Consider the following 20483-nt stretch of genomic DNA (forward strand, 5'->3'; position numbering starts at 1 on the left):
TAACTGTGGGCGGAGTCACAAACCAGTAAAATACTTAGAGCCAGGTCACTCTCTTTCATGGTCCTTTATCTCTGGATATGTGACTTTGCTGACATCACTACGGTATGGAGGTCCAGAGAGACCACACAGGGTGCTTCCCACACTACCCACCGGCGGTCCAGTGGAGTATGGCCCCGGGGTATCCAGTGGACTACCCCTCTCTGGAGTCTATGGGAGCTCCACACTTGCTGATGGTGCAGCTTGGACCTTATGTCCCCTGTACGCCACCTGTGGGATACTACTCAGCACCAGATGGGGTTGCATCCCAACAACCCAGCGTGTGGATTATTCTTCTATGTTGGAGTACCAGGGAGTTGCAGCGCCTTGGACATCGCTGCATAAGTCATATGGAGTACAGGAAGTACTGTATTACCTGTATTGAGCAGAATATACAGCACAGGAGGATGCTGAGGGGAGACCAGCTTATACGAAATTGAATGGCATCAAACACATGGAAACCATCTATAGTATTTGATACCATTCCACTGATTCCACTCCAGTCATTAACATGAGCCCGTTCTCCCCAATTAAAGTGCCACCATCCTGTGATAAACAGAGTCTCATTGGCATTATGCAACAGAAGATCAGATCCCAGGTTTGCTCCTGTCAGAGGAGCCCTCTTCAACAGGTTGCAGTGGAGAACATGGGACAGCAGGAAGTTGTCTCCTCGGGCCCAGCACCATTGCCAGGTGTGACTGTGATCCTTGGGTGAGACTCTCAGTGGTGGAAAAAGTACCCAACTGTCATACTAGAAAATGACTCAAGTAAAAGTGAAAGTCACCCAGTAAAATAGTACTTGAGTAAAAGTATAAAAGTATTTCGTTTTAAATATACTTAACAAGTATCTAAAGTAAATGTAATTGCTAAAATGTAATTTAGGCCAGACAAAATTGATTTACTGTTTAACGGACTCTCATCCCAGAATTAGTGAGGTGAGCAGAAATAAACAACAATATATATGTATATACAGTGGGGAGAACTGGTATTTGATACACTGCCGATTTTGCAGGTTTTACTACTTACAAAGCATGTAGAGCTCTGTAATGTTTATCATCGGTATACTTCAACTGTGAGAGACAGAATCTAAAACAAAAATCCATAAAATCACATTGTATGATTTTTAAGTAATTCATTTGCATTTATTTCACGACATAAGTATTTGATACATCAGAAAAGCAGAACTTAATATTTGGTACAGAAACCTTTGTTTGCAATTACAGAGATGATACGTTTCCTGTAGTTCTTGACCAGGTTTGCACACACAGCAGCAGGGATTTTGGCCCACTCCTCCATACAGACCTTCTCCAGATCCTTCGGGTTTTGGGGCTGTCGCTGGGCAATACGGACTTTCAAATCAAATCAAATCAAAATAAATCCAATTTTATTTGTCACATGCTTGTGCTTCTAGTTCCGACAATGCAGTAATAACCAACAAGTAATCTAACTAACAATTTCAAAACTACTGTCTTATACACAGTGTAAGGGGATAAAGAATATGTACATAAAGATATCTGAATGAGTGATGGTACAGAGCAGCATAGGCAAGATACAGTAGATGGTATCGAGTACAGTATATACATATGAGATGAGTATGTAAACAAAGTGTCATAGTTAAAGTGGCTAGTGATACATGTATTACGTAAGGATGCAGTAGACGATATAGAGTACAGTATATACGTATGCATATGAGATGAATAATGTAGGGTATGTAACATTATATTAGGTAGCATTGTTTAAAGTGGCTAGTGATATATTTTACATCATTTCTCATCAATTCCCATTATTAAAGTGGCTGGAGTTGAGTCAGTGTCAGTGTGTTGGCAGCAGCCACTCAATGTTAGTGGTGGCTGTTTAACAGTCTGATGGCCTTGAGATAGAAGCTGTTTTTCAGTCTCCCGGTCCCAGCTTTGATGCACCTGTTGTTATGCAGGTGAGTGAGGACCCAAAAGCGGTTTAACAGAAACAGAGTCTTTTAATGTCCAAACACAGGGAAGACATATATCCTCTTCAGATGTATCGATTGACAAAATTGACAACCCGCAGAGAGGGCGACAAATAAATCATAAAGTCCTCTGATCTTTACAGGAGAGTCCCCTTCTAGCAGCAGAGGAGAATAGCAGGGTTAGCGGCAACAGACTGCTGGTCTCTCCGGGTAGGCGCGGGTTGTAGAGGACAGAGGTACCTGATCACACGTAGCATCTGATGAAGAGGCAGATTACGACAGGACGGGACAAGGGTGAAGCAAACGAGAATCTGACAAAGACAGAAGCAGAAACAGAGAGAGAAATAGAGACCTAATCAGAGGGAAAAAAGGGAACAGGTGGGAGAGAGTAAACGAGGTAGTTGGAGGAGATGAGGAACAGCTGGGGGAAGGAAAGGAAGAGAAGGTAACCTAATAAGACCAGCAGGGGGAAACGAAGTGAAGAGAAAGAACAGGAACAAGACATAACATGACAATACATGACACCAGTCTCTCGGTCTCAGCCTCAATGCACCTGTACTGACCTCGCCTTCTGGATGATAGCGGGGTGAACAGGCAGTGGCTCAGGTGGTTGTTGTCCTTGATGATCTTCATGGCCTTCCTGTAACATCGGGTGGTGTAGGTGTCCTGGAGGGCAGGTAGTTTGCCCCCGGTGATGCATTGTGCAGACCTCACTACCCTCTGGAGAGCCTTACGGTTGTGGGCGGAGCAGTTGCCGTACCAGGCGGTGATACAGCCCGCCAGGATGCTCTCGATTGTACATCTGTAGAAGTTTGTGAGTGCTTTTGGTGACAAGCCAAATTTCTTCAGCCTCCTGAGGTTGAAGAGGCGCTGCTGCACCTTCTTCACGATGCTGTCTGTGTGAGTGGACCAATTCAGTTTGTCTGTGATGTGTATGCCGAGGAACTTAAAACGTACTACCCTCTCCACTACTGTTCCATCGATGTGGATAGGGGGTGTTCCTCTGCTGTTTCCTGAAGTCCACAATCATCTCCTTAGTTTTGTTGACGTTGAGTGTGAGGTTATTTTCCTGACACCACACTCCGAGGGCCCTCACCTCCTCCCTGTAGGCCGTCTTGTCGTTGTTGGTAATCCAGCCTACCACTGTTGTGTCGTCCGCAAACTTGATGATTGAGTTGGAGGCGGGCGTGGCCACGCAGTCGTGGGTGAACAGATAGTACAGGAGAGGGCTCAGAACGCACCCTTGAGGGGCCTCAGTGTTGAGGATCAGCGGGGTGGAGATGTTGTTGCCTACCCTCACCACCTGGGGGCGGCCCGTCAGGAAGTCCAGTACCCAGTTGCACAGGGCGTGGTCGAGACCCAGGGTCTCGAGCTTGATGACGAGCTTGGAGTACTATGGTGTTGAATGCCGAGCTGTAGTCGAACAGCATTCTCACATAGGTATTCCTCTTGTCCAGATGGGTTAGGGCAGTGTGCAGTGTGGTTGAGATTGCATCGTCTGTGGACCTATTTGGGCGGTAAGCAAATTGGAGTGGGTCTAGGGTGTCAGGTAGGGTGGAGGTGATATGCATTTACATTTACATTTAAGTCATTTAGCAGACGCTCTTATCCAGAGCGACTTACAAATTGGTGCATTCACCTTATGACATCCAGTGGGACAGTCACTTAACAATAGTGCATCTAAAACTTAGGGGGGTGGGGTGAGAGGAATTACTTAACCTATCCTAGGTATTCCTTAAAGAGGTGGGGTTTCAATTGTCTCCGGAAGGTGGTGATTGACTCCGCTGTCCTGGCGTCGTGAGGGAGTTTGTTCCACCATTGGGGGGCCAGGGCAGCGAACAGTTTTGACTGGGCTGAGCGGGAGCTGTACTTCCTCAGTGGTAGGGAGGCGAGCAGGCCAGAGGTGGATGAACGCAGTGCCCTTGTTTGGGTGTATGGTCCTTGACTAGTCTCTCAAAGCACTTCATGATGACGGAAGTGAGTGCTACGGGGCGGTAGTTGTTTAGCTCAGTTACCTTAGCTTTCTTGGGAACAGGAACAATGGTGGCCCTCTTAAAGCATGTGGGAACAGCAGACTGGTACAGGGATTGATTGAATATGTCCGTAAACACACAGGTCAGCTGGTCTGCGCATGCTCTGAGGGCGTGGCTGGGGATGTCGTCTGGGCCTGCAGCCTTGCGAGGGTTAACACGTTTAAATGTCTTACTCACCTCGGCTGCAGTGAAGGAGAGTCCGCATGTTTTCGTTGCAGGCCGTGTCAGTGGCACTGTATTGTCCTCAAAGCGGGCAAAAAAAGTTATTTAGTCTGCCTGGGAGCAAGACATCCTGGTCCGTGACTGGGCTGGTTTTCTTCTTGTAGTCCGTGATTGACTGTAGACCCTGCCACATACCTCTTGTGTCTGAGCCGTTGAATTGAGATTCTACTTTGTCTCTATACTGACGCTTAGCTTGTTTGATAGCCTTGCGGAGGGAATAGCTGCACTGTTTGTATTCGGTCATGTTACCAGTCACCTTTCCCTGATTAAAAGCAGTGGTTCGCGCTTTCAGATTCACGCGAATGCTGCCATCAATCCACGGTTTCTAGTTAGGGAATGTTTTAATCGTTGCTATGGGAACGACATCTTCAACGCACGTTCTAATGAACTCGCACACCGAATCAGCGTATTCGTCAATGTTGTTATCTGACGCAATACGAAACATATCCCAGTCCACGTGATGGAAGCAGTCTTGGAGTGTGGAGTCAGCCTGGTCGGACCAGCGTTGGACAGACCTCAGCGTGGGAGCTTCTTGTTTTAGTTTCTGTCTGTAGGCAGGGATCAACAAAATGGAGTCGTGGTCAGCTTTTCCGAAAGGAGGGCGGGGCAGGGCCTTATATGCGTCGCGGAAGTTTGAGTAACAATGATCCAAGGTTTTTCCACCCCTGGTTGCGCAATCGATATGCTGATAAATTTTAGGGAGTCTTGTTTTCAGATTAGCCTTGTTAAAATCCCCAGCTACAATGAATGCAGCCTCCAGATAAATGGATTCCAGTTTGCAAAGAGTCAAATAAAGTTTGTTCAGAGCCATCGATGTGTCTGCTTGGGGGGGAATACATACGGCTGTGATTAGAATCGAAGAGAATTCTCTTGGTAGATAATGCGGTCGACATTTGATTGTGAGGAATTCTAAATCAGGTGAACAGAAGGATTTGAGTTCCTGTATGTTTCATTCATCACACCATGTCTCGTTAGCCATAAGGCATACGCCCCCGTCCCTCTTCTTACCAGAAAGATGTTTGTTTCTGTCGGCGCGATGCGTGGAGAAACCCGCTGGCTGCACCGCCTCCGATAGCGTCTCTCCAGTGAGCCATGTTTCCGTGAAGCAAAGAACGTTAAAGTCTCTGATGTCCCTCTAGAATGCTACCCTTGCTCGGATTTCATCAACCTTGTTGTCAAGAGACTGGACATTGGCGAGAAGAATGCTAGGGAGTGGTGCACGATGTGCCTGTCTCCGGAGTCTGACCAGAAGACTGCCTTGTTTCCCTCTTTTACGGAGTCGTTTTTTTGGGTCGCCGCATGGGATCCATTCCGTTGTCCTGGTTGAAAGGCAGAACACAGGATCCGCGTCGCGAAAATCATATTCTTGGTCGTACTGATGGTGAGTTGACGCTGATCTTATATTCAGTAGTTCCTCTCAACTGTATGTAATGAAACCTAAGATGACCTGGGGTACTAATGTAAGAAATAACACGTAAAATAAAATGCATAGTTTCCTAGGAACGCGAGGCGGCCATCTCTGTCGGCGCCGGAAGCGCCCTCCAAAGAATTTCTATTGGGTTCAGGTCTGGAGACTGGCTAGGCCACTACAGGACCTCGAGATGCTTCTTACGGAGGCACTCCTTAGTTGCCCTGGCTGTGTGTTTCGGGTCGTTGTCATGCTGAAAGACCCAGCCACGACCCATCTTCAATGCTCTTACTGAGGGAAGGGGGTTGTTGGCCAAGATCTTGCGATACATGGTCCCATCCATCCTCCCCTCAATACGGTGCAGTCCTGTACCCTTTGTAGAAAAGCATCCCCAAAAATTGATGTTTCCACCTCCATGCTTCACGGTTGGGATGGTGTTCTTAGGGTTGTACTCATCCTTCTTCTTCCTCCAAACACGGCGAGTGGAGTTTAGACCAAAAAGCTCTATTTTAGTCTCATCAGACCACATGACCTTCTCCCATTCCTCCTCTGGATCATCCAGATTGTCATTGGCAAACTTCAGACAGGCCTGGACATGCTCTGGCTTGAGCAGGGGGACCTTGTGTGTGCTGTAGGATTTTAATCCATGACGGTGTAGTGTGTTACTAATGGTTTTCTTTGAGACTGTGGTCCCAGCTCTCTTCAGATCATTGACCAGGTCATACCATGTAGTTCTGGGCTGATCCCTCACCTTCCTCGTGATCATTGATGCCCCACGAGGTGAGATCTTGCATGGAGCCCCAGACAGAGGGTGATTGACCGTCATCTTGAACTTCTTCCATTTTCTAATAATTGCGCAAACAGTTGTTGCCTTCTCACCAAGCTGTTTGCCTATTGTCCTGTAGCCCATCCCAGCCTGGTGCAGGTCTACAATTTTATCCCTGATGTCCTTACACAGCTCTCTGGTCTTGGCTATTGTGGAGAGGTTGGAGTCTGTTTGATTGAGTGTGTGGACAGATGTCTTTTATACAGGTAACGAGTTCAAACAGGTGCAGTTAATACAGGTAATGAGTGCAGAACAGGAGGGCTTCTTAAAGAAAAACTAACAGGTCTGTGAGAGCCGGAATTCTTACTGGTTGATAGGTGATCAAATACTTATGTCATGCAATAAAATGCAAATTAATTACTTTAAAATTATACAATGTGATTTTCTGGATATTTGTTTTAGATTCCATCTCTCACAGTTGATGTGTACCTATGATAAAAAATGACAGACCTCTACATGCTTTGTCAGTAGGAAAACCTGTATCAAATACTAGTTCTCCCGACTCTACATTAAGTGGATAAGGAATAACAATACTTTACCACATTGTCCTAGGCTATATGGACATGAACAATAGGAGAAATATTCAATTCCAGACTGATTATTATTTTTAATACACAAATTAATATCAACGAACATTATTCACATAGAATATTGCATTCTATTATACATCCTATCATATTCAAAAATTCTTGAAAGAAAACATAATGTATGAATGTTTTATCAGTTCATGAATCTAATTAATTGTATAGCCTAACAAATTCAAGAATTATTGAAAATAAATCATTGTAATCAAATTAAAATGTTGATGAATAATAATGAATTCATTACCTGAATGGATCTCTGTAGCCTAGGCATTAACAAAATATTCATACAAATATGATTAGGCCTCTCATAGACTAGGTATTGTAGAAAGAAGGTCAATCTAGTTTGGTCTGAGACAAATTAATGTTGCATTGGAAAACAATTATAAATCCAGCCATAGAGTATAACCTGTCATCATCAAAATACAAATAAAATGTGTTTGTAACATGCACAATTTGAAGCATCAATTTATATAGAGCAAGAGTAACTAAATTCCAGCCCAGTAACTTTGATCACCGCATCATCCTTCGATTGTCTCGTCTGGCTTCCATGAAAAGCCCCCACATGCTGATCTGCGTGAAGTGTGTGTGTGTGTGTGTGTGCAACTGACGATGTACTTTCCTGGACATGCTAGCTTTTCTCGGCGTATCATTTCAAACGCATTCTGTCGTGGTGTTATCCGTTAGCCTACTACTACTGGTAGTACCAGTAAAATGTAAGTTATGAATTGCAATTCACCATACAGCTGACACTTCTATTTCATCAATCATTTTCACTTCAATTTGGTTGTCCAAAATACTATCAGCACTGCATCTTTGCTGATGAATGCCCTGATCTCTGGCCAGTCAATTGGTTACATTACATTGTTGTTTCGTCTATGTTAGAGTTGCGTTAATTCGAATCTGGTATCAGGATAAATATGACATTGAGTCACCGATTGTATACTATGTATTTTTTATTAGCTAAGCAATAAGTGGTGAATGCAATTTTCGTATATATGGGCTTTCTGTCCCACCTCGCAGGGCAAACCAGAGAACTGACTTGTTCTTGACAAAGATATTATAAATATACTCTGACAGAAATAGTTCCTGCTTCCGAGCCGGCCTGTCAGAGTAGAGACTGGGCGTGGTTTAGACTCACCCAGCCTATCGTTGATTGTTGGCGCAGAGGCTTGTCCCAGCCCCCTAAACGCTTCAGCGGTCAGTCGTTGTAGCTGTGTAGAATATGCAGTTATCAGGCACCTGGCTCCTGTTATCTAACAAAAGACCGTTTGTTCTCGCAACACTACGTTCTGAATGTGCCCCCAACTCATTGCACAGTGCCTGTCTTCATGTTATTCTGTATTTTTCCATCATGAGAAAGGCCCATGGTCCTGAAACTGTTAACAATGTCTCAAGTCAGCTATGTTGCGAAGCACATACATCCACACAAGATAATATTCAATCACATATATGGTCACGGGCTATAGTGCATGACACAGAATCCTCATATCTATTAATCGATTCTAATAGATCTGAACATGATGCAATAACCATGAATTTAACCCACTGTTTGTTTATAATGAGGGACGTCCCACGTTTAACCTGGACACATAAATAGCAGGAATTTGCACTGGCTTCAGCCATGATGGCATGAGAGAGAAATTAAACATCTGCACGTCGCCTGCAGGTTGGAGCGTGTGTGTTTCACTGTCCAATCCGAGGCTTGAACATGATCTGAGCGCGTGATCTGAAGCTGTTTGGTCTCTTGGGCATCAACCTGGGAAAGCCTCAAGGCAGAGCGAACAATGCATTAAACGAAGAGCGGCATATATTGGCCGAAAAATAACACATCTGATATTTATTTTTTTCCAGGGTGTGGAGAAAAGTGAGGCTGGCCATCCGCTAAACAGTAATTTAAATATGTCAGCCTAAGTATCAAAAGTAAATGTACATAATTTCACATTCCTTATATTAAGAACCAGACGGCGCGATTTGTTGTTATTTAAGTTTACAGGTAACCAGGGGCACACTCCAATACTCAAACATAATTTACAAACAAAGCATTTGTGTTTAGTGAGTGCCAGGTCAGAGGCAGTAGGGGTGACTAGGGGTGTTTTCTTGAAAAGTGTGTGTATTGGACCATTTTCCTGTCCTGCTAAGCATTCAAAATGTAACAAGTACGTTTGGTGTCAGGACAAATGTATGGAGTAAAAAGTACACCATTTTGGAGTAAAAGCAAAAGTTGTCAAAGATATAAGTAGTAAAGTAAAGTACAGATACTCCCAAAAACTACTTAAACAGTGCTTTAAAGTATTTGTACTTAAATACTTTACACCACTGGTCATTGCCTATCCAGACCCGGGACCGTTGTCGGGCACAGCTGTGACTGAGACGGGCAGGGACCTGTCATGTCCTCGGCTCCTGCTGGTCCTCAGGAGTTGCCTGCTACGGAGACTGAGCCCACACCAGATGTCATACCCGATCTCCCTTCCACTACTGTTTTGTATGGGGGAACCCTCTCCCCCGGCACAGGTGGCCAATGCGATTCCAGCAGCATTGCCACACAGTAGTGAGCCTAAGTTGCTGACTGGACCCTATTCCTATCTGCCACCAGATCATCACCAGCCAAAGTTACCCGCGAGCTACACTAGGGGACCCTCCAACTGCACTGAACCCACCTGCTGCTACCTCCAATGACCAGTCCAGCCCTGACCTGGGCCCATCAGGGGACCAAGCCATAGCACTGTCACTAGCTACTGAGAGTACAGATTCACCTGACCCAGCCACCGCCCTGGGTCCCGTTCGGGGTGTCCGTGTCCAGGATGCCCCTGCCCAGCATGCACCACCTGACCTAGCTCCAATCCTGGTCCTGCAGTTACGGACTCACCAAGTACAGTGAGGGTGGCGCTTCCCTCAAATTAACTGGCGGGGAAGGCTGTCAGGATACAGGTGAAGTTCCCAGCATCAGTCATCTCCACATATGTTATAGTGAAGGAGGAATCCTCTGTGGAGGATTATTTTCTGTGGAAGCACCCGAGAACTCCATTCTCCCCTTTAGGCGCAAATCATCATGTGTTTCCCAAAGGTAGGGCTAAGGTGAGCTATGCCCACCTCTTTTCTATCTGTTTGCTCTTACCGCCACATAAACAGAGTGAGATTGTCCTGGAGCAACTGACTAAGTAGTGTGACATCATTAGCCAAGTATGCCATCGTCTGTTGGTCAACACTGACCTGGGCTGTCAAAACTACTGGAGATGCAGAGAAGGGGGAGAGAGTGGGAGATAGAGGAACATAGATTATTGGAGAGACAGACAGAGAGACAGAGAGAAACATAAACTAGGAATAATTCGATTCTCTTTGCATCCCTACAGATTTGACCGATCAGTGCTGCCGATATCAAAGAGAACTTTTGCTGCCTTCATCTCTCTTCCTACTCAAAAAACTAGCTATATGAATGAAAAGCAACACAGAGATTGTATGTTCCAAGATATTTCACATTGGGATTCATTTCTTTATTGTTCAGTTAATACTGTGAGACAAAATAAGAAATATTTACAAGACCCTATAGTGAACAGAGACCTATGATAAATACAAAGTTGTTGATGTACTCGATATTTTCATCCACTCCAACTCTACTCATTTAACACTCACAGTGCATGAGATGTGTATAATATGTGTATAATATTATTCTAAATAAAGTGTGAGGGTCAAGATTATTTGTATTACACCCAATTCCAGAGTCATTAACAAAATCCATACATGTTGCATCGTTCAGTGCATGAGATGAATAAAACATTAATTCCATTATTTTATTGGAATTTCAGTGAATCTTCTGCATCCTATATAGTGCACTAGCAAGCATAGCAGGAGCACTCAAACTTCCTCCTTTCAGAGGAAAAAACCTGATGTTACATCTGTTACATGTGTAATGTGGTTCAGTGTAGGAAGTTTCTATGAAAACTCCCCTGATGGTATTTAATGTAACACAGGTCATTATGGTCTGAGGGATGGCAGTTTGACCAGGGAAAGTCAATTGAAATGAGTAGGACTTCAACTGGTGTGTGTAATTTAAGGGGATACAATTTGTCCTTGTGTCTCAGTGTGCTGTTACCTGGTCTATATTACATTGAGCAATTAGACAAAGACCAGTGTCTCATCGGAGGTGGAGTACAGTAGTGTCTAGTCTTCTTGGCTGGTCATCCAGTCGTTTGTTGTGTCCATGTTTACTTGATTAAGGTGTAAAACCTGATGGGTGAAGTCCAGAGCCAACTGAAGATATGTAGTTGAGATCAGCTGCTCTCTGAGTCAGGGAGAGTGGAGAGCGAGAGCGAGAGCGAGAGCGAGAGCGAGAGCGAGAGCGAGAGCGAGAGCGAGAGCTTGAGACAACTAGGCAACTATAAAGCTATAAAACAAGTATAATCCAAGGTAATATAATAACGAGTATCCAATAAACAGTTCACTTACCAATTTATACTTTTGCTTTACTTGGTGGAGCCCTGGATTTCCCGGGTTTAGTAAAGACAGAACAAGACACACTGAGTACGTTTGTGTAAATCATCTATACCTATACCTAGGTAGGTTATTTAGGGATGATGTGGTACATCAAAGATTGTGTATTGGAGAGTGCTCCTTTTCATTACAGCTATAACAAAATGCTTCAATGCAGTAAGGTGCCAGCAAGGTGCCAGAGGAGCAGTACTACTTACAGTGTCAGTGTTGGTTTGTCTCGTAGGAAGCTTTCCCTGAGAGAACAGTAAAGGACTCAGTCTCTACAGTATACTAACAGACCCACAGTCTGTCACAATGCTGCTATCGCTGTAACTAACTCCTACAGAACATGGTGGCAACCATAGGTATACAATATCATAAGTGTTTAATTTAACTTTGTGGTGGAAACTCACTCTTGAAGGTGGTGTTGGAGCTCCAGTTTTCTTAATTATTATACACTCATACTCGTGTACACCTGCAGAAGCTGTGTGGGCATGTGGTGGGTGGAGAGAGAGAAAACAAAATAGCAGCTGATGAAGTTGATAACGAGACAGATTGTTGTCAGCTCGCAAATATTTGCTACACTCTATACGCAAACCTCTCTCTGACCTTTAGTTCCTGGTGAATGGCTGGTGGCTATTGTATGGCTGGTGCCTGATTGTGGTTGCTTGCGATGATGGGTTCTGTCCTGGATTTGGGAAGTAAGTTCGTGCCCCTCATGTACTTTGTCAGTGCTGGACATGGACATATCCTTTGTCTGGGATGATCTGCTCAGTGCGTCTGTATCTGATGGACATCAAAGATGATAAAGGACAACTGTGGTCATCAACTTCAGCACAGAAAGGCTCTCCACTTTCATCTCAAAACGTGTATGAATGATATTTCCATACAGTAATTGAAAAAAAGTGTACTAGACTAAAATGATCATGTTTTTCTCTTACCTTTCTCTTCATTGTTCCCTTTCTTGTTCCTAAACAACATACAGAAAACATTTACATTTACTTCCAAAATGGTCTGCAACATATTTATACACAAAACCTCAATTGTCTTTTTGAAATGTATTGTTATTTCCCCACAATTGATGGAAGAAATGTTTCCTCTTGAAATCAATGGTTTCCAGTTTTTGTTACACCAGAAGAAAAATGACTTATTGGCGTAACCAATCACATTGGTTTCATAGACTCACCGATGAGGAGTTATGCCGAAATAGAGACCAAGAGCTACAGCAACCACTACCAACATCACAGCGACTGCTATACCTGCTGCTCCCTCTGGGCTTAGGGGTGGAGGGGTTTTATCTGCATTGCACCAACACAGGAACTCAATCAATAAACAAAACACAACCTATAGAACTGATGCTGATTGGATGTTGATCGTTTTTGCCATTAGTTAGCTTTGATGGTCTACATCTAATGGTGAATGTATCAGAGAGCAGTACCTCTCACTGACAGACTATGGTCCACACTGATAACATTTCCGGTGAGATCATTCCGAGCATCACATCTGTAGTCCCCACTGTTGTTGTAGCTGACGCTCCTTATGATGTATCCAGCTTCATGTACACCTGTCTGCTGCCCATTGAACAACCAGGTGAACGTAGCAGGCGGTACAGACTGAACAGAGCAGTAAATAAGGGTGAATGACTCCACCTCAGCGATGTGTCGGCCCAGGATGGTCATGGAATCTGGTCCATCTGTAAGCCCAAGAGCAGAAGACCCTCAGACTGTAGTAGTAAATACAACATGCACAGATGTCGTATCTTAATTTGAGCCAGTATGCTACAGCAGAAAAATTATGAATTTGTTATTGTTTTATAATTAATGGACATCTTTGTAGGGTTTGCTACATAATTTCAAAATGAAAATGACAAACTTCAGAAGTCTTTTAAAACCTCAATACGTGAAAGTGCAGGAAATGCAGGAAAGTTATCATGCAACAGGGTAATCAAATTAAGATCCTGCAGCTGTATGATGAGGGCCAATAATTTTTCCTGACCACATGACCTGAACAGAAGTAAAGTGGGCTCTAAGAATTGGGCATTATGAGTGTAATATCTCATAGGGCAGTTTTCCCAGACACAGATTAAAGATGCACTATGCAGAAATCGGTCCACCATTTCCTGGTTGCTAAAATTCAAGAAGTTTGCCTAATTTCAGTTTATGTGACAAAACAAGCAAGTATTGTGACGAGAATTATAGAACCATCTAAATTACTTTTATACATATTTTCCATAACCCAGAATATTGTATTTTCAGCTGTTTTAAGCTGGTGTACAAAGCCGAAAGTAAAATTAAATGTAAGATGTGGAAACATAGAAATAGCGCACATAGAACAGATCTATTGCTTTTTAGACTTGCTTTCAATGAATGACAGATCTATAACTCACACTTCTATGTGAATTTGGTCGAGTCGCCCAATAATTAAAATATTGCAGCTTTAAGCCTAGTCCTGGATTTAAAATACTTGGAAGCATGCTTGTTAGGTGTTCAGGACTAGGCTTAATCTGTGTCTGAGAATCCGACTCATAGATTATTAGATTAGTTATAGACCTTTACTCACAGTTCACTATCACGTTATAGGAGGCAGTAGCAGAGGTGGCAGGGTTGGTGAGTTTACACATATTCTCCGCTGTCCTGTCTCTTCACAGGACTGATGGATACTTTCCTGTTTTCCTCTGAGAATAATATATTGCCACCAGCAGACAGAGGCTGACCTTCCTTCGTCCATTGTATAGTAGTGATGTTACCAGCAGCCTCACAGGTTAAGTTGGCGGAGCTCCAATCTGCAAACAGATGGTTTGATGGTCCTGTGATGTTGGCATCAGATATATCTCTGTAAAACAAGAGAACATAGCCAAAGACTGAGGAATATCGAAGACATCAAGATGATGATGATTTGTATGGTTTTGATGATGATGATGAGGATAAGGTCAAGTGATATCCATTTCAAACTTTCCTCATTGTAACTAAACTCTTAATCCTTATTGCCACATATATTTTACCACTTCTAAATTGATGACATATACCCATTGACTATTGAATGTGACTTCCCACTGGGCACACGCTGGTTGAATTAATGTTGTTTACACCTGAAATTACGTTGAATTTAAGTGGAATAGATGTTGAATTGACGTATGTGCCTCCTAATCTTAGTTCAACAGTCATATCCAATGTTTGTAAATAATATAAATGTAAACAAACACTGTATAGCCTCAAAAGATGGTTAAAACTATCATGTTGATATCCATAGCTCTGTCTATAAATTGGAGAATTGTTTCATTTCACCAGGCCCATATCTAAGCTTTTTACCAAAACTGAAGTGGGACAACCACTTTGTTATTTTTTCATTTAAGGATTTGAGCTTTAACTCTCTTTGTCACGGCACTTGGACTTACCATACACAACCAGTTCAGTTGATCCATTGATTGTTTCTGCTGTAGCTGTTGTTATAGCCACTCTGTATCCTCCACTGTCAGCCAGGGTCAGATTCCTGAGCTCCAGAGATCCAGTAGTTTTGTTCAGAGTGATCCTGTCTCCGTATCCAGGCCCTATAGAGTCATCACCGGTAGAGGTTATAATGTTGGCTCCACCAACACTCCAGGATATTGTTATGAACGGCTGGGCTGGTGGGATTAGATTTGTGATGAACATCGCTGTCCCTCCTTCTGCTCCATTCACAGAACCTTGTGGAAACAGACCCTGACCAGCACAGATACCTGGAGGGAATACAGGACGGCAGAGAGCCTGGGCTCAGACAACATACTGTACATGGTGGTACACACTGCACACTAAAACGTTCCATTATTCAGGACCGATTCTAAATGACTGACTCAGAGAACAGGCCCAGTAACAATTCAATTCAATTCAAGGGCTTTATTGGCATGGGAAACATGTGTTAACATTGCCAAAGCAAAGCAATTAACAATCACACAGCACTAATAGTCAGACATAGCTAGCTATACGTACACACAACACAGACAGACTGTCTTGCACAAAAAGGAGTGTAGCCAACATTTGTAGTTCAAACACAGGAGAATAGGATGTGGAATCAACATTTTACTAATTTCACGTGGTATCTGACAAATACATGAATCAATAAACTGAATAAGACATGATCTCTGACAGAGAGTTCTCTCCCCTACTTTGGTAATCAGAGTACAATAATTCAATTTAAATTAAAATAAACTGTAGCTGTGTGAAATTAGCAACGAGTGTAGTTATTGTGCAGTTAGGGCTATGTGCAATTACATTGTAACTACAATGTAAATTTACAACTCAAATAGCTGTAAAGTATGGCCTAGGTAACAAGCGGTTTAAAGAGACAAAAGATATATGCTTTACCTGAGAGTATGAACAGAGTGAGAGAGATGGCTACTGCAGTTTCCATCGTTGTTGGAATACTTTGTTCTGTTCCAGATTTAGAAAGTGCTTCTAGTACACTCACAGTATGATGCTCTAGAATTGGCTGAGGTACTATCTTTTAGAGCTGCCAGCCAGGTGACAAGGAAGTTCCCCATTTACTGTAAGCCACATTGCAGTGACCTTTGTGTCCGTTCAGGTAATGGCCTTGTAATATTATTGTGATACAGATATTCATGGTTTATTGTACATGAAGGACAGGAATTTGTAAAACTGATAATGATCTGCATGGCAGATAAAACACACCTTTTCCTAACATCGTCATTCATTAATGTGATCCACCATTCAGGATTGGGCCTTGCTGTGGACCATGATCCGGAATGAAGTTAGGACACAAACACTCAAAGAGACAAGGATGAGGACCAAAACTACAGCTTTTAATGAATCCAATAAACAAGCTTTAGTTTTGTCATCAACCCAAACATGAACTACAAGCAAGTTGTGGATCTTATAACTTTATTCAGTCTTTACCTGGACAGCCAAACCCTCAATTAGGCAATTACTCACATTTGTTAGACAATGTTATGTTTTGGTAACATTTCCCTTCATTATAAATACACTGAACAAAAATAATAACGCAACATACAACAAACAAAGATTTTACTGAGTTATAGTTCATATAAGGAAATCAGTCAATTGAAATAAATAAATTAGGCTGTAATCTATGGATTTAACGTGATTGGGAATAACGATATGAATCTGTGAGTCACAGAAACCTTTAAAAATTGTAGGGGCATAGATCAGAAAACCAGTCAGTATCTGGTGTGACCACCATTTGCCGCATGCAGCGTGACACATCTCCTTTGCAAAGAGTTGATCAGGCTGTTTACTGTGGAATGTTTTCCACTCCTCTTCAGGGTCTCGTCACGATCTCTCTATGCATTCAAATTACTGAGCGATAAAATGCAATTGTGTTTTCTGTCTGTAACTTATTTCTGCCCATACCATAACCCCACTGCCACCATGGGGAACTCTGAACAACGTTAACATCAGCAAACCGCTCGCCCACACGACGACATACACGCTGTTTGCCATCTGCTCAGAACAGTTCAACCGGGATTCATTTGGGAGAGCACACCGCTACAACGTGCCAGTGGCCATCTAAGTTGAGCATATGCCCACTGAAGCCGGTTACAATGCCAAACTGCAGTCAGGTCAAACCCTTTTGAGGACAACGAGCACGCAGATGAGCTTCCCTGAAACAGTTTCTGGCAGTTTCGTCCTGGGCTGGCATGGTAACACGTGATCTGTGGTTGTGAGGCCTGTTGGACGTACTGACAAATTCTAAAAAATTATGGTAGAGAAATGCACATTAGATTCTCTGGCAACAACTCTGGTGGACATTACTGTAGACAATATACCAATTGCAGGCTTTCCTTAACTTGAGACATGTATGGCCAGAAGCACGAGTAGAGGACATCACAAGGCTGCTTCCGACTGTTTTACGACAGATGCCGGGAGCTGACACTGTCATAGTCTATGTGGGGTCAAATGACATCAGGAGGGCTAGCTCAGAACATCTGAAAATGTATTTTAAAAAACTGATTTTAGCATTAAAAGACTCCAAAAACGTCCAATCGTTGGGCCACGGGTGTGATAGATTCCGCAGGCTGCTGGCATTACACATCTGGCAAAATTATTATCGTTGCTCTGCTGGAGTCACTTTTATAGATAACGTTGACACCTTCTGAAACAGAAGATGCTCAACAGGAGTCCATCCAAATCATCTCCTGGACTCTGTCCTCGCATTTCAAGGCTGCATTGAAACAATGACTTATCAATGACCCAAGACCAACTCAGTTAATCCCTACCATTGTGACAATGAGTCATCATAATGCTGCATCAAATGTAAGTTATCCTAGGGACACAATCTAAGTAACTTAATGTATGTCCCCCTAATTACCCTGAATACCTTTGTTAATTAGCTATTAGATGCAGTAATCATGAACCTATGAACCAGAGTTACACTATTAGCACTGAGGCCGTGTGCCTTAGTAGGAAGACCACTTTGTGCAGCTCACCCTACACTATCAAGTCTACTCTGATAGGCTCCCGGTAAAGCATTAAAAACAATCAAGCAACCCAGAAAAGTGCTAAAAAATAACCCATATTAACATTTGCAGCGTGAGAAACAAGGTCCATGAAGTCAATAACTTGCTTGTAACAGATTACGTTCATATTCTGACTACCTTTGATGATACAGTGGTAGGAATACACATTATAACGTTTACCGAACGTTATAACATTTACCGAAAATACTCAAATGCCAACGGGGCTGGTGTTGCGGTCTATATAAAGAACCACATTCATGTAAATCTAATGTTAAATACTGATTTTAGTAATAATGCTACATTCATCTGCCTCACCTAAAGCCCATTATTGTGGGAAGCTGCTATAGACCACCAAGTGCTAACAGTCAGTCTCTGGATAATATGTGTGAAATGCTTGATAATGTATGTGATATCAACAGAGAAGTATATTTTCTGGGTAATTTAAATATTAAATATTGACTGGCTCTCATCAAGCTACCCACTCAAGAAAAATCCAAACATCCCTGGACCGTAGAGAGCTTTATATGTCTCTATTTTGGTTTGGTCAGGGTGTGATTTGGGTGGGCATTCTATGTCCCTTTTTCTATGATTTGTATTTCTGTGTGTTTGGCCGGGTTTGGCCAGCTGTCTATCATTGTCTCTGATTGAGAACCATACTGTGAGCACTACGTTGGCTTCTATGCGTTTGTTTGATGTTTGTTTTTTTTTTGGCGACATCTTATAATAAAGAAGTATGTACGCTCACCACACTGCACCTTGGTCCTCTCCTTTCATCAGCCATGACAGTAAACAATGCCTGCAACCTGGTTCCGGTTGTCAGTCAAAATACAAGGGTAGTTACAAACAGCACGGGAATGAAATCATCAAGATGTATTAATCACAACTAATGCTGAACCAAAGTTCCAAAGGCTGGGTGTAATATAGTGCATAAGATGTCATACAGGATGTTTGTAGTGATTCATATGTTGATGATGTAAAGAATATTTGCTGGCCTGTGGTGTGTAATGAGGAGCAACCAGACGCTGCACTTAAAACATTTATGAAATTGCTTATTCCAGTTACTAATAAGCACGGGCCCATTAAGAAAATGACTGAAAAAAAACTGTTAAATCCCCTTGGATTGATGAGGAATTTAAAAAGTATATGTGACCAAATTATGAAGGACAGGAATTACTTTTGAATTCTGTAAAGTCAGTGTGGAAGAGGTGAAACAATTATTGTTTTCTATTAACAATGACAAGCCACCAGGATCTGACAATCGAGATGGAAAATTGCTGAGAACAATAGGGGACGATACTGCCACTCCTATTTGCCAAATCCTCAATATTTGCCCTCAGTGTGTGCCCTCGGGCCTGGAGGGAAGCTAAAGTCATTCCGCTACCCAAGAATTGTCATGCAGGTGAAAGAGGACCCTAAAGCGACTTAACAGAAACAGAGTTTATTTAAATCCAAACAGGGAATAACAAAATCCTCTAGTCTGTAGAGGGGAATAACTAGAGAAGCGGCCACAGACTGCAGGTCGCTTCTGGTAGGCGCAGCCAGAGTTGATAGAGCCACCTGCTCACACGGCATCTGATGGAAGGCAAAAAACACGACAGGACAGTGGGCGAAACACACAATCACAGCATGGTGAATACAAAACAAGGAACCGACGGACAGGAACGGATCACAAGGAATAAATAGGGACTCTAATCAGAGGGGGAAAGGGATCGGGAACAGGTGTGGGAAGACTAAATGATGATTAGGGGAATAGGAACAGCTGGGAGCAGGAACGGAACGATAGAGAGAAGAGAGAGCGAGAGAGAGTGGAGAGGAGGGAGGGGGAGAGAGAGGGGATAGAAGGAGGGAAAGAACCAAATAAGACCAGCAGAGGGAACAATAGCAGCTGGGGAGCACAGGGACAAGACATGATAATAAATGATAAACATGACAGTACTCACTTCACCGAGCTCCCTGGCACTCGAGGAGGAATCCTGGCGGCAACGGAGGTGAAATCATCGATGAGTGAACGGTTCAGCACGCTCCCGAGACGGAACCCAACTCCTCTCCTCAGGATCAACAACCCTCCCAATCCACTAGGTATTGGTGACCCCGTCCTCGAGAACGCATGTCCATGATCTTATGTACCTTGTAAATAGGTGCGCTCACAAGGACGGGAGGGGGAGAGGGAAGACGAACGGGGGTGCGAAGAAAGGGGCTTAACACAGGAGACATGGAAGACAGGATGGACGCGACGAAGATGTCGCGGAAGAAGTAGTCGCACAGCGACAGGATTGACGACCTGGGAGACACGGAACGGACCAATGAACCATGGAGTCAACTTACGAGAAGCTGTCGTAAGAGGAAGGTTGCGAGTGGAAAGCCACACTCTCTGGCCGCAACAATACCTTGGACTCTTAATCCTGCGTTTATTGGCGGCTCTCACCGTCTGTGCCCTGTAACGGCAAAGTGCAGACCTCACCCTCCTCCAGGTGCGCTCACAACGTTGGACAA

The 20483-nt window shown here is 43.3% G+C and overlaps 1 protein-coding gene across 2 annotated transcripts; it reads right to left on the bottom strand.

Annotated features, from left to right (window-relative positions):
- Positions 1–10649: 10649 nt before the first annotated feature.
- LOC124027261 (carcinoembryonic antigen-related cell adhesion molecule 6-like) lies at positions 10650–16096 on the bottom strand. Of its 2 annotated transcripts, XM_046339726.1 has the most exons (11): positions 15862–16093; positions 14916–15236; positions 14081–14353; positions 12960–13214; positions 12708–12819; positions 12463–12491; positions 12131–12307; positions 11935–12005; positions 11740–11775; positions 11498–11529; positions 10650–11333 (listed from the first exon to the last, which is right to left on the bottom strand). In XM_046339726.1, exons 3-10 carry the CDS (start codon positions 14139–14141, stop codon positions 11515–11517), a joined length of 756 nt encoding a protein of 251 aa, XP_046195682.1. In that variant the 5' UTR covers positions 14142–14353; positions 14916–15236; positions 15862–16093; the 3' UTR covers positions 10650–11333; positions 11498–11514. The 2 variants fall into 2 exon arrangements, 1 of the variants encoding a protein (XP_046195682.1); XR_006837384.1 differs by having other exon boundaries at positions 11498–11775; positions 15862–16096.
- Between the last annotated feature and the right edge of the window lie 4387 nt (positions 16097–20483).

This window comes from Oncorhynchus gorbuscha, unplaced genomic scaffold (assembly GCF_021184085.1).
Source record: "Oncorhynchus gorbuscha isolate QuinsamMale2020 ecotype Even-year unplaced genomic scaffold, OgorEven_v1.0 Un_scaffold_3050, whole genome shotgun sequence".
Lineage (NCBI taxonomy): Eukaryota > Metazoa > Chordata > Actinopteri > Salmoniformes > Salmonidae > Oncorhynchus > Oncorhynchus gorbuscha.

Bases quoted from the DNA above. Each gene is read 5' to 3' on its own strand.
- LOC124027261 (XM_046339726.1), bottom strand. From the start codon at position 14,141: ATGTGTAAACTCACCAACCCTGCCACCTCTGCTACTGCCTCCTATAAC. The intron at 12,006-12,130 runs GTCAGAGAGAGG...ATGCCCACACAG, and splicing joins CCATTCACCAGGAACTAAAG to CTTCTGCAGGTGTACACGAG. The intron at 11,776-11,934 runs GTGAGTTTCCAC...CTGTTCTCTCAG, and splicing joins CTCCAACACCACCTTCAAGA to GGAAAGCTTCCTACGAGACA.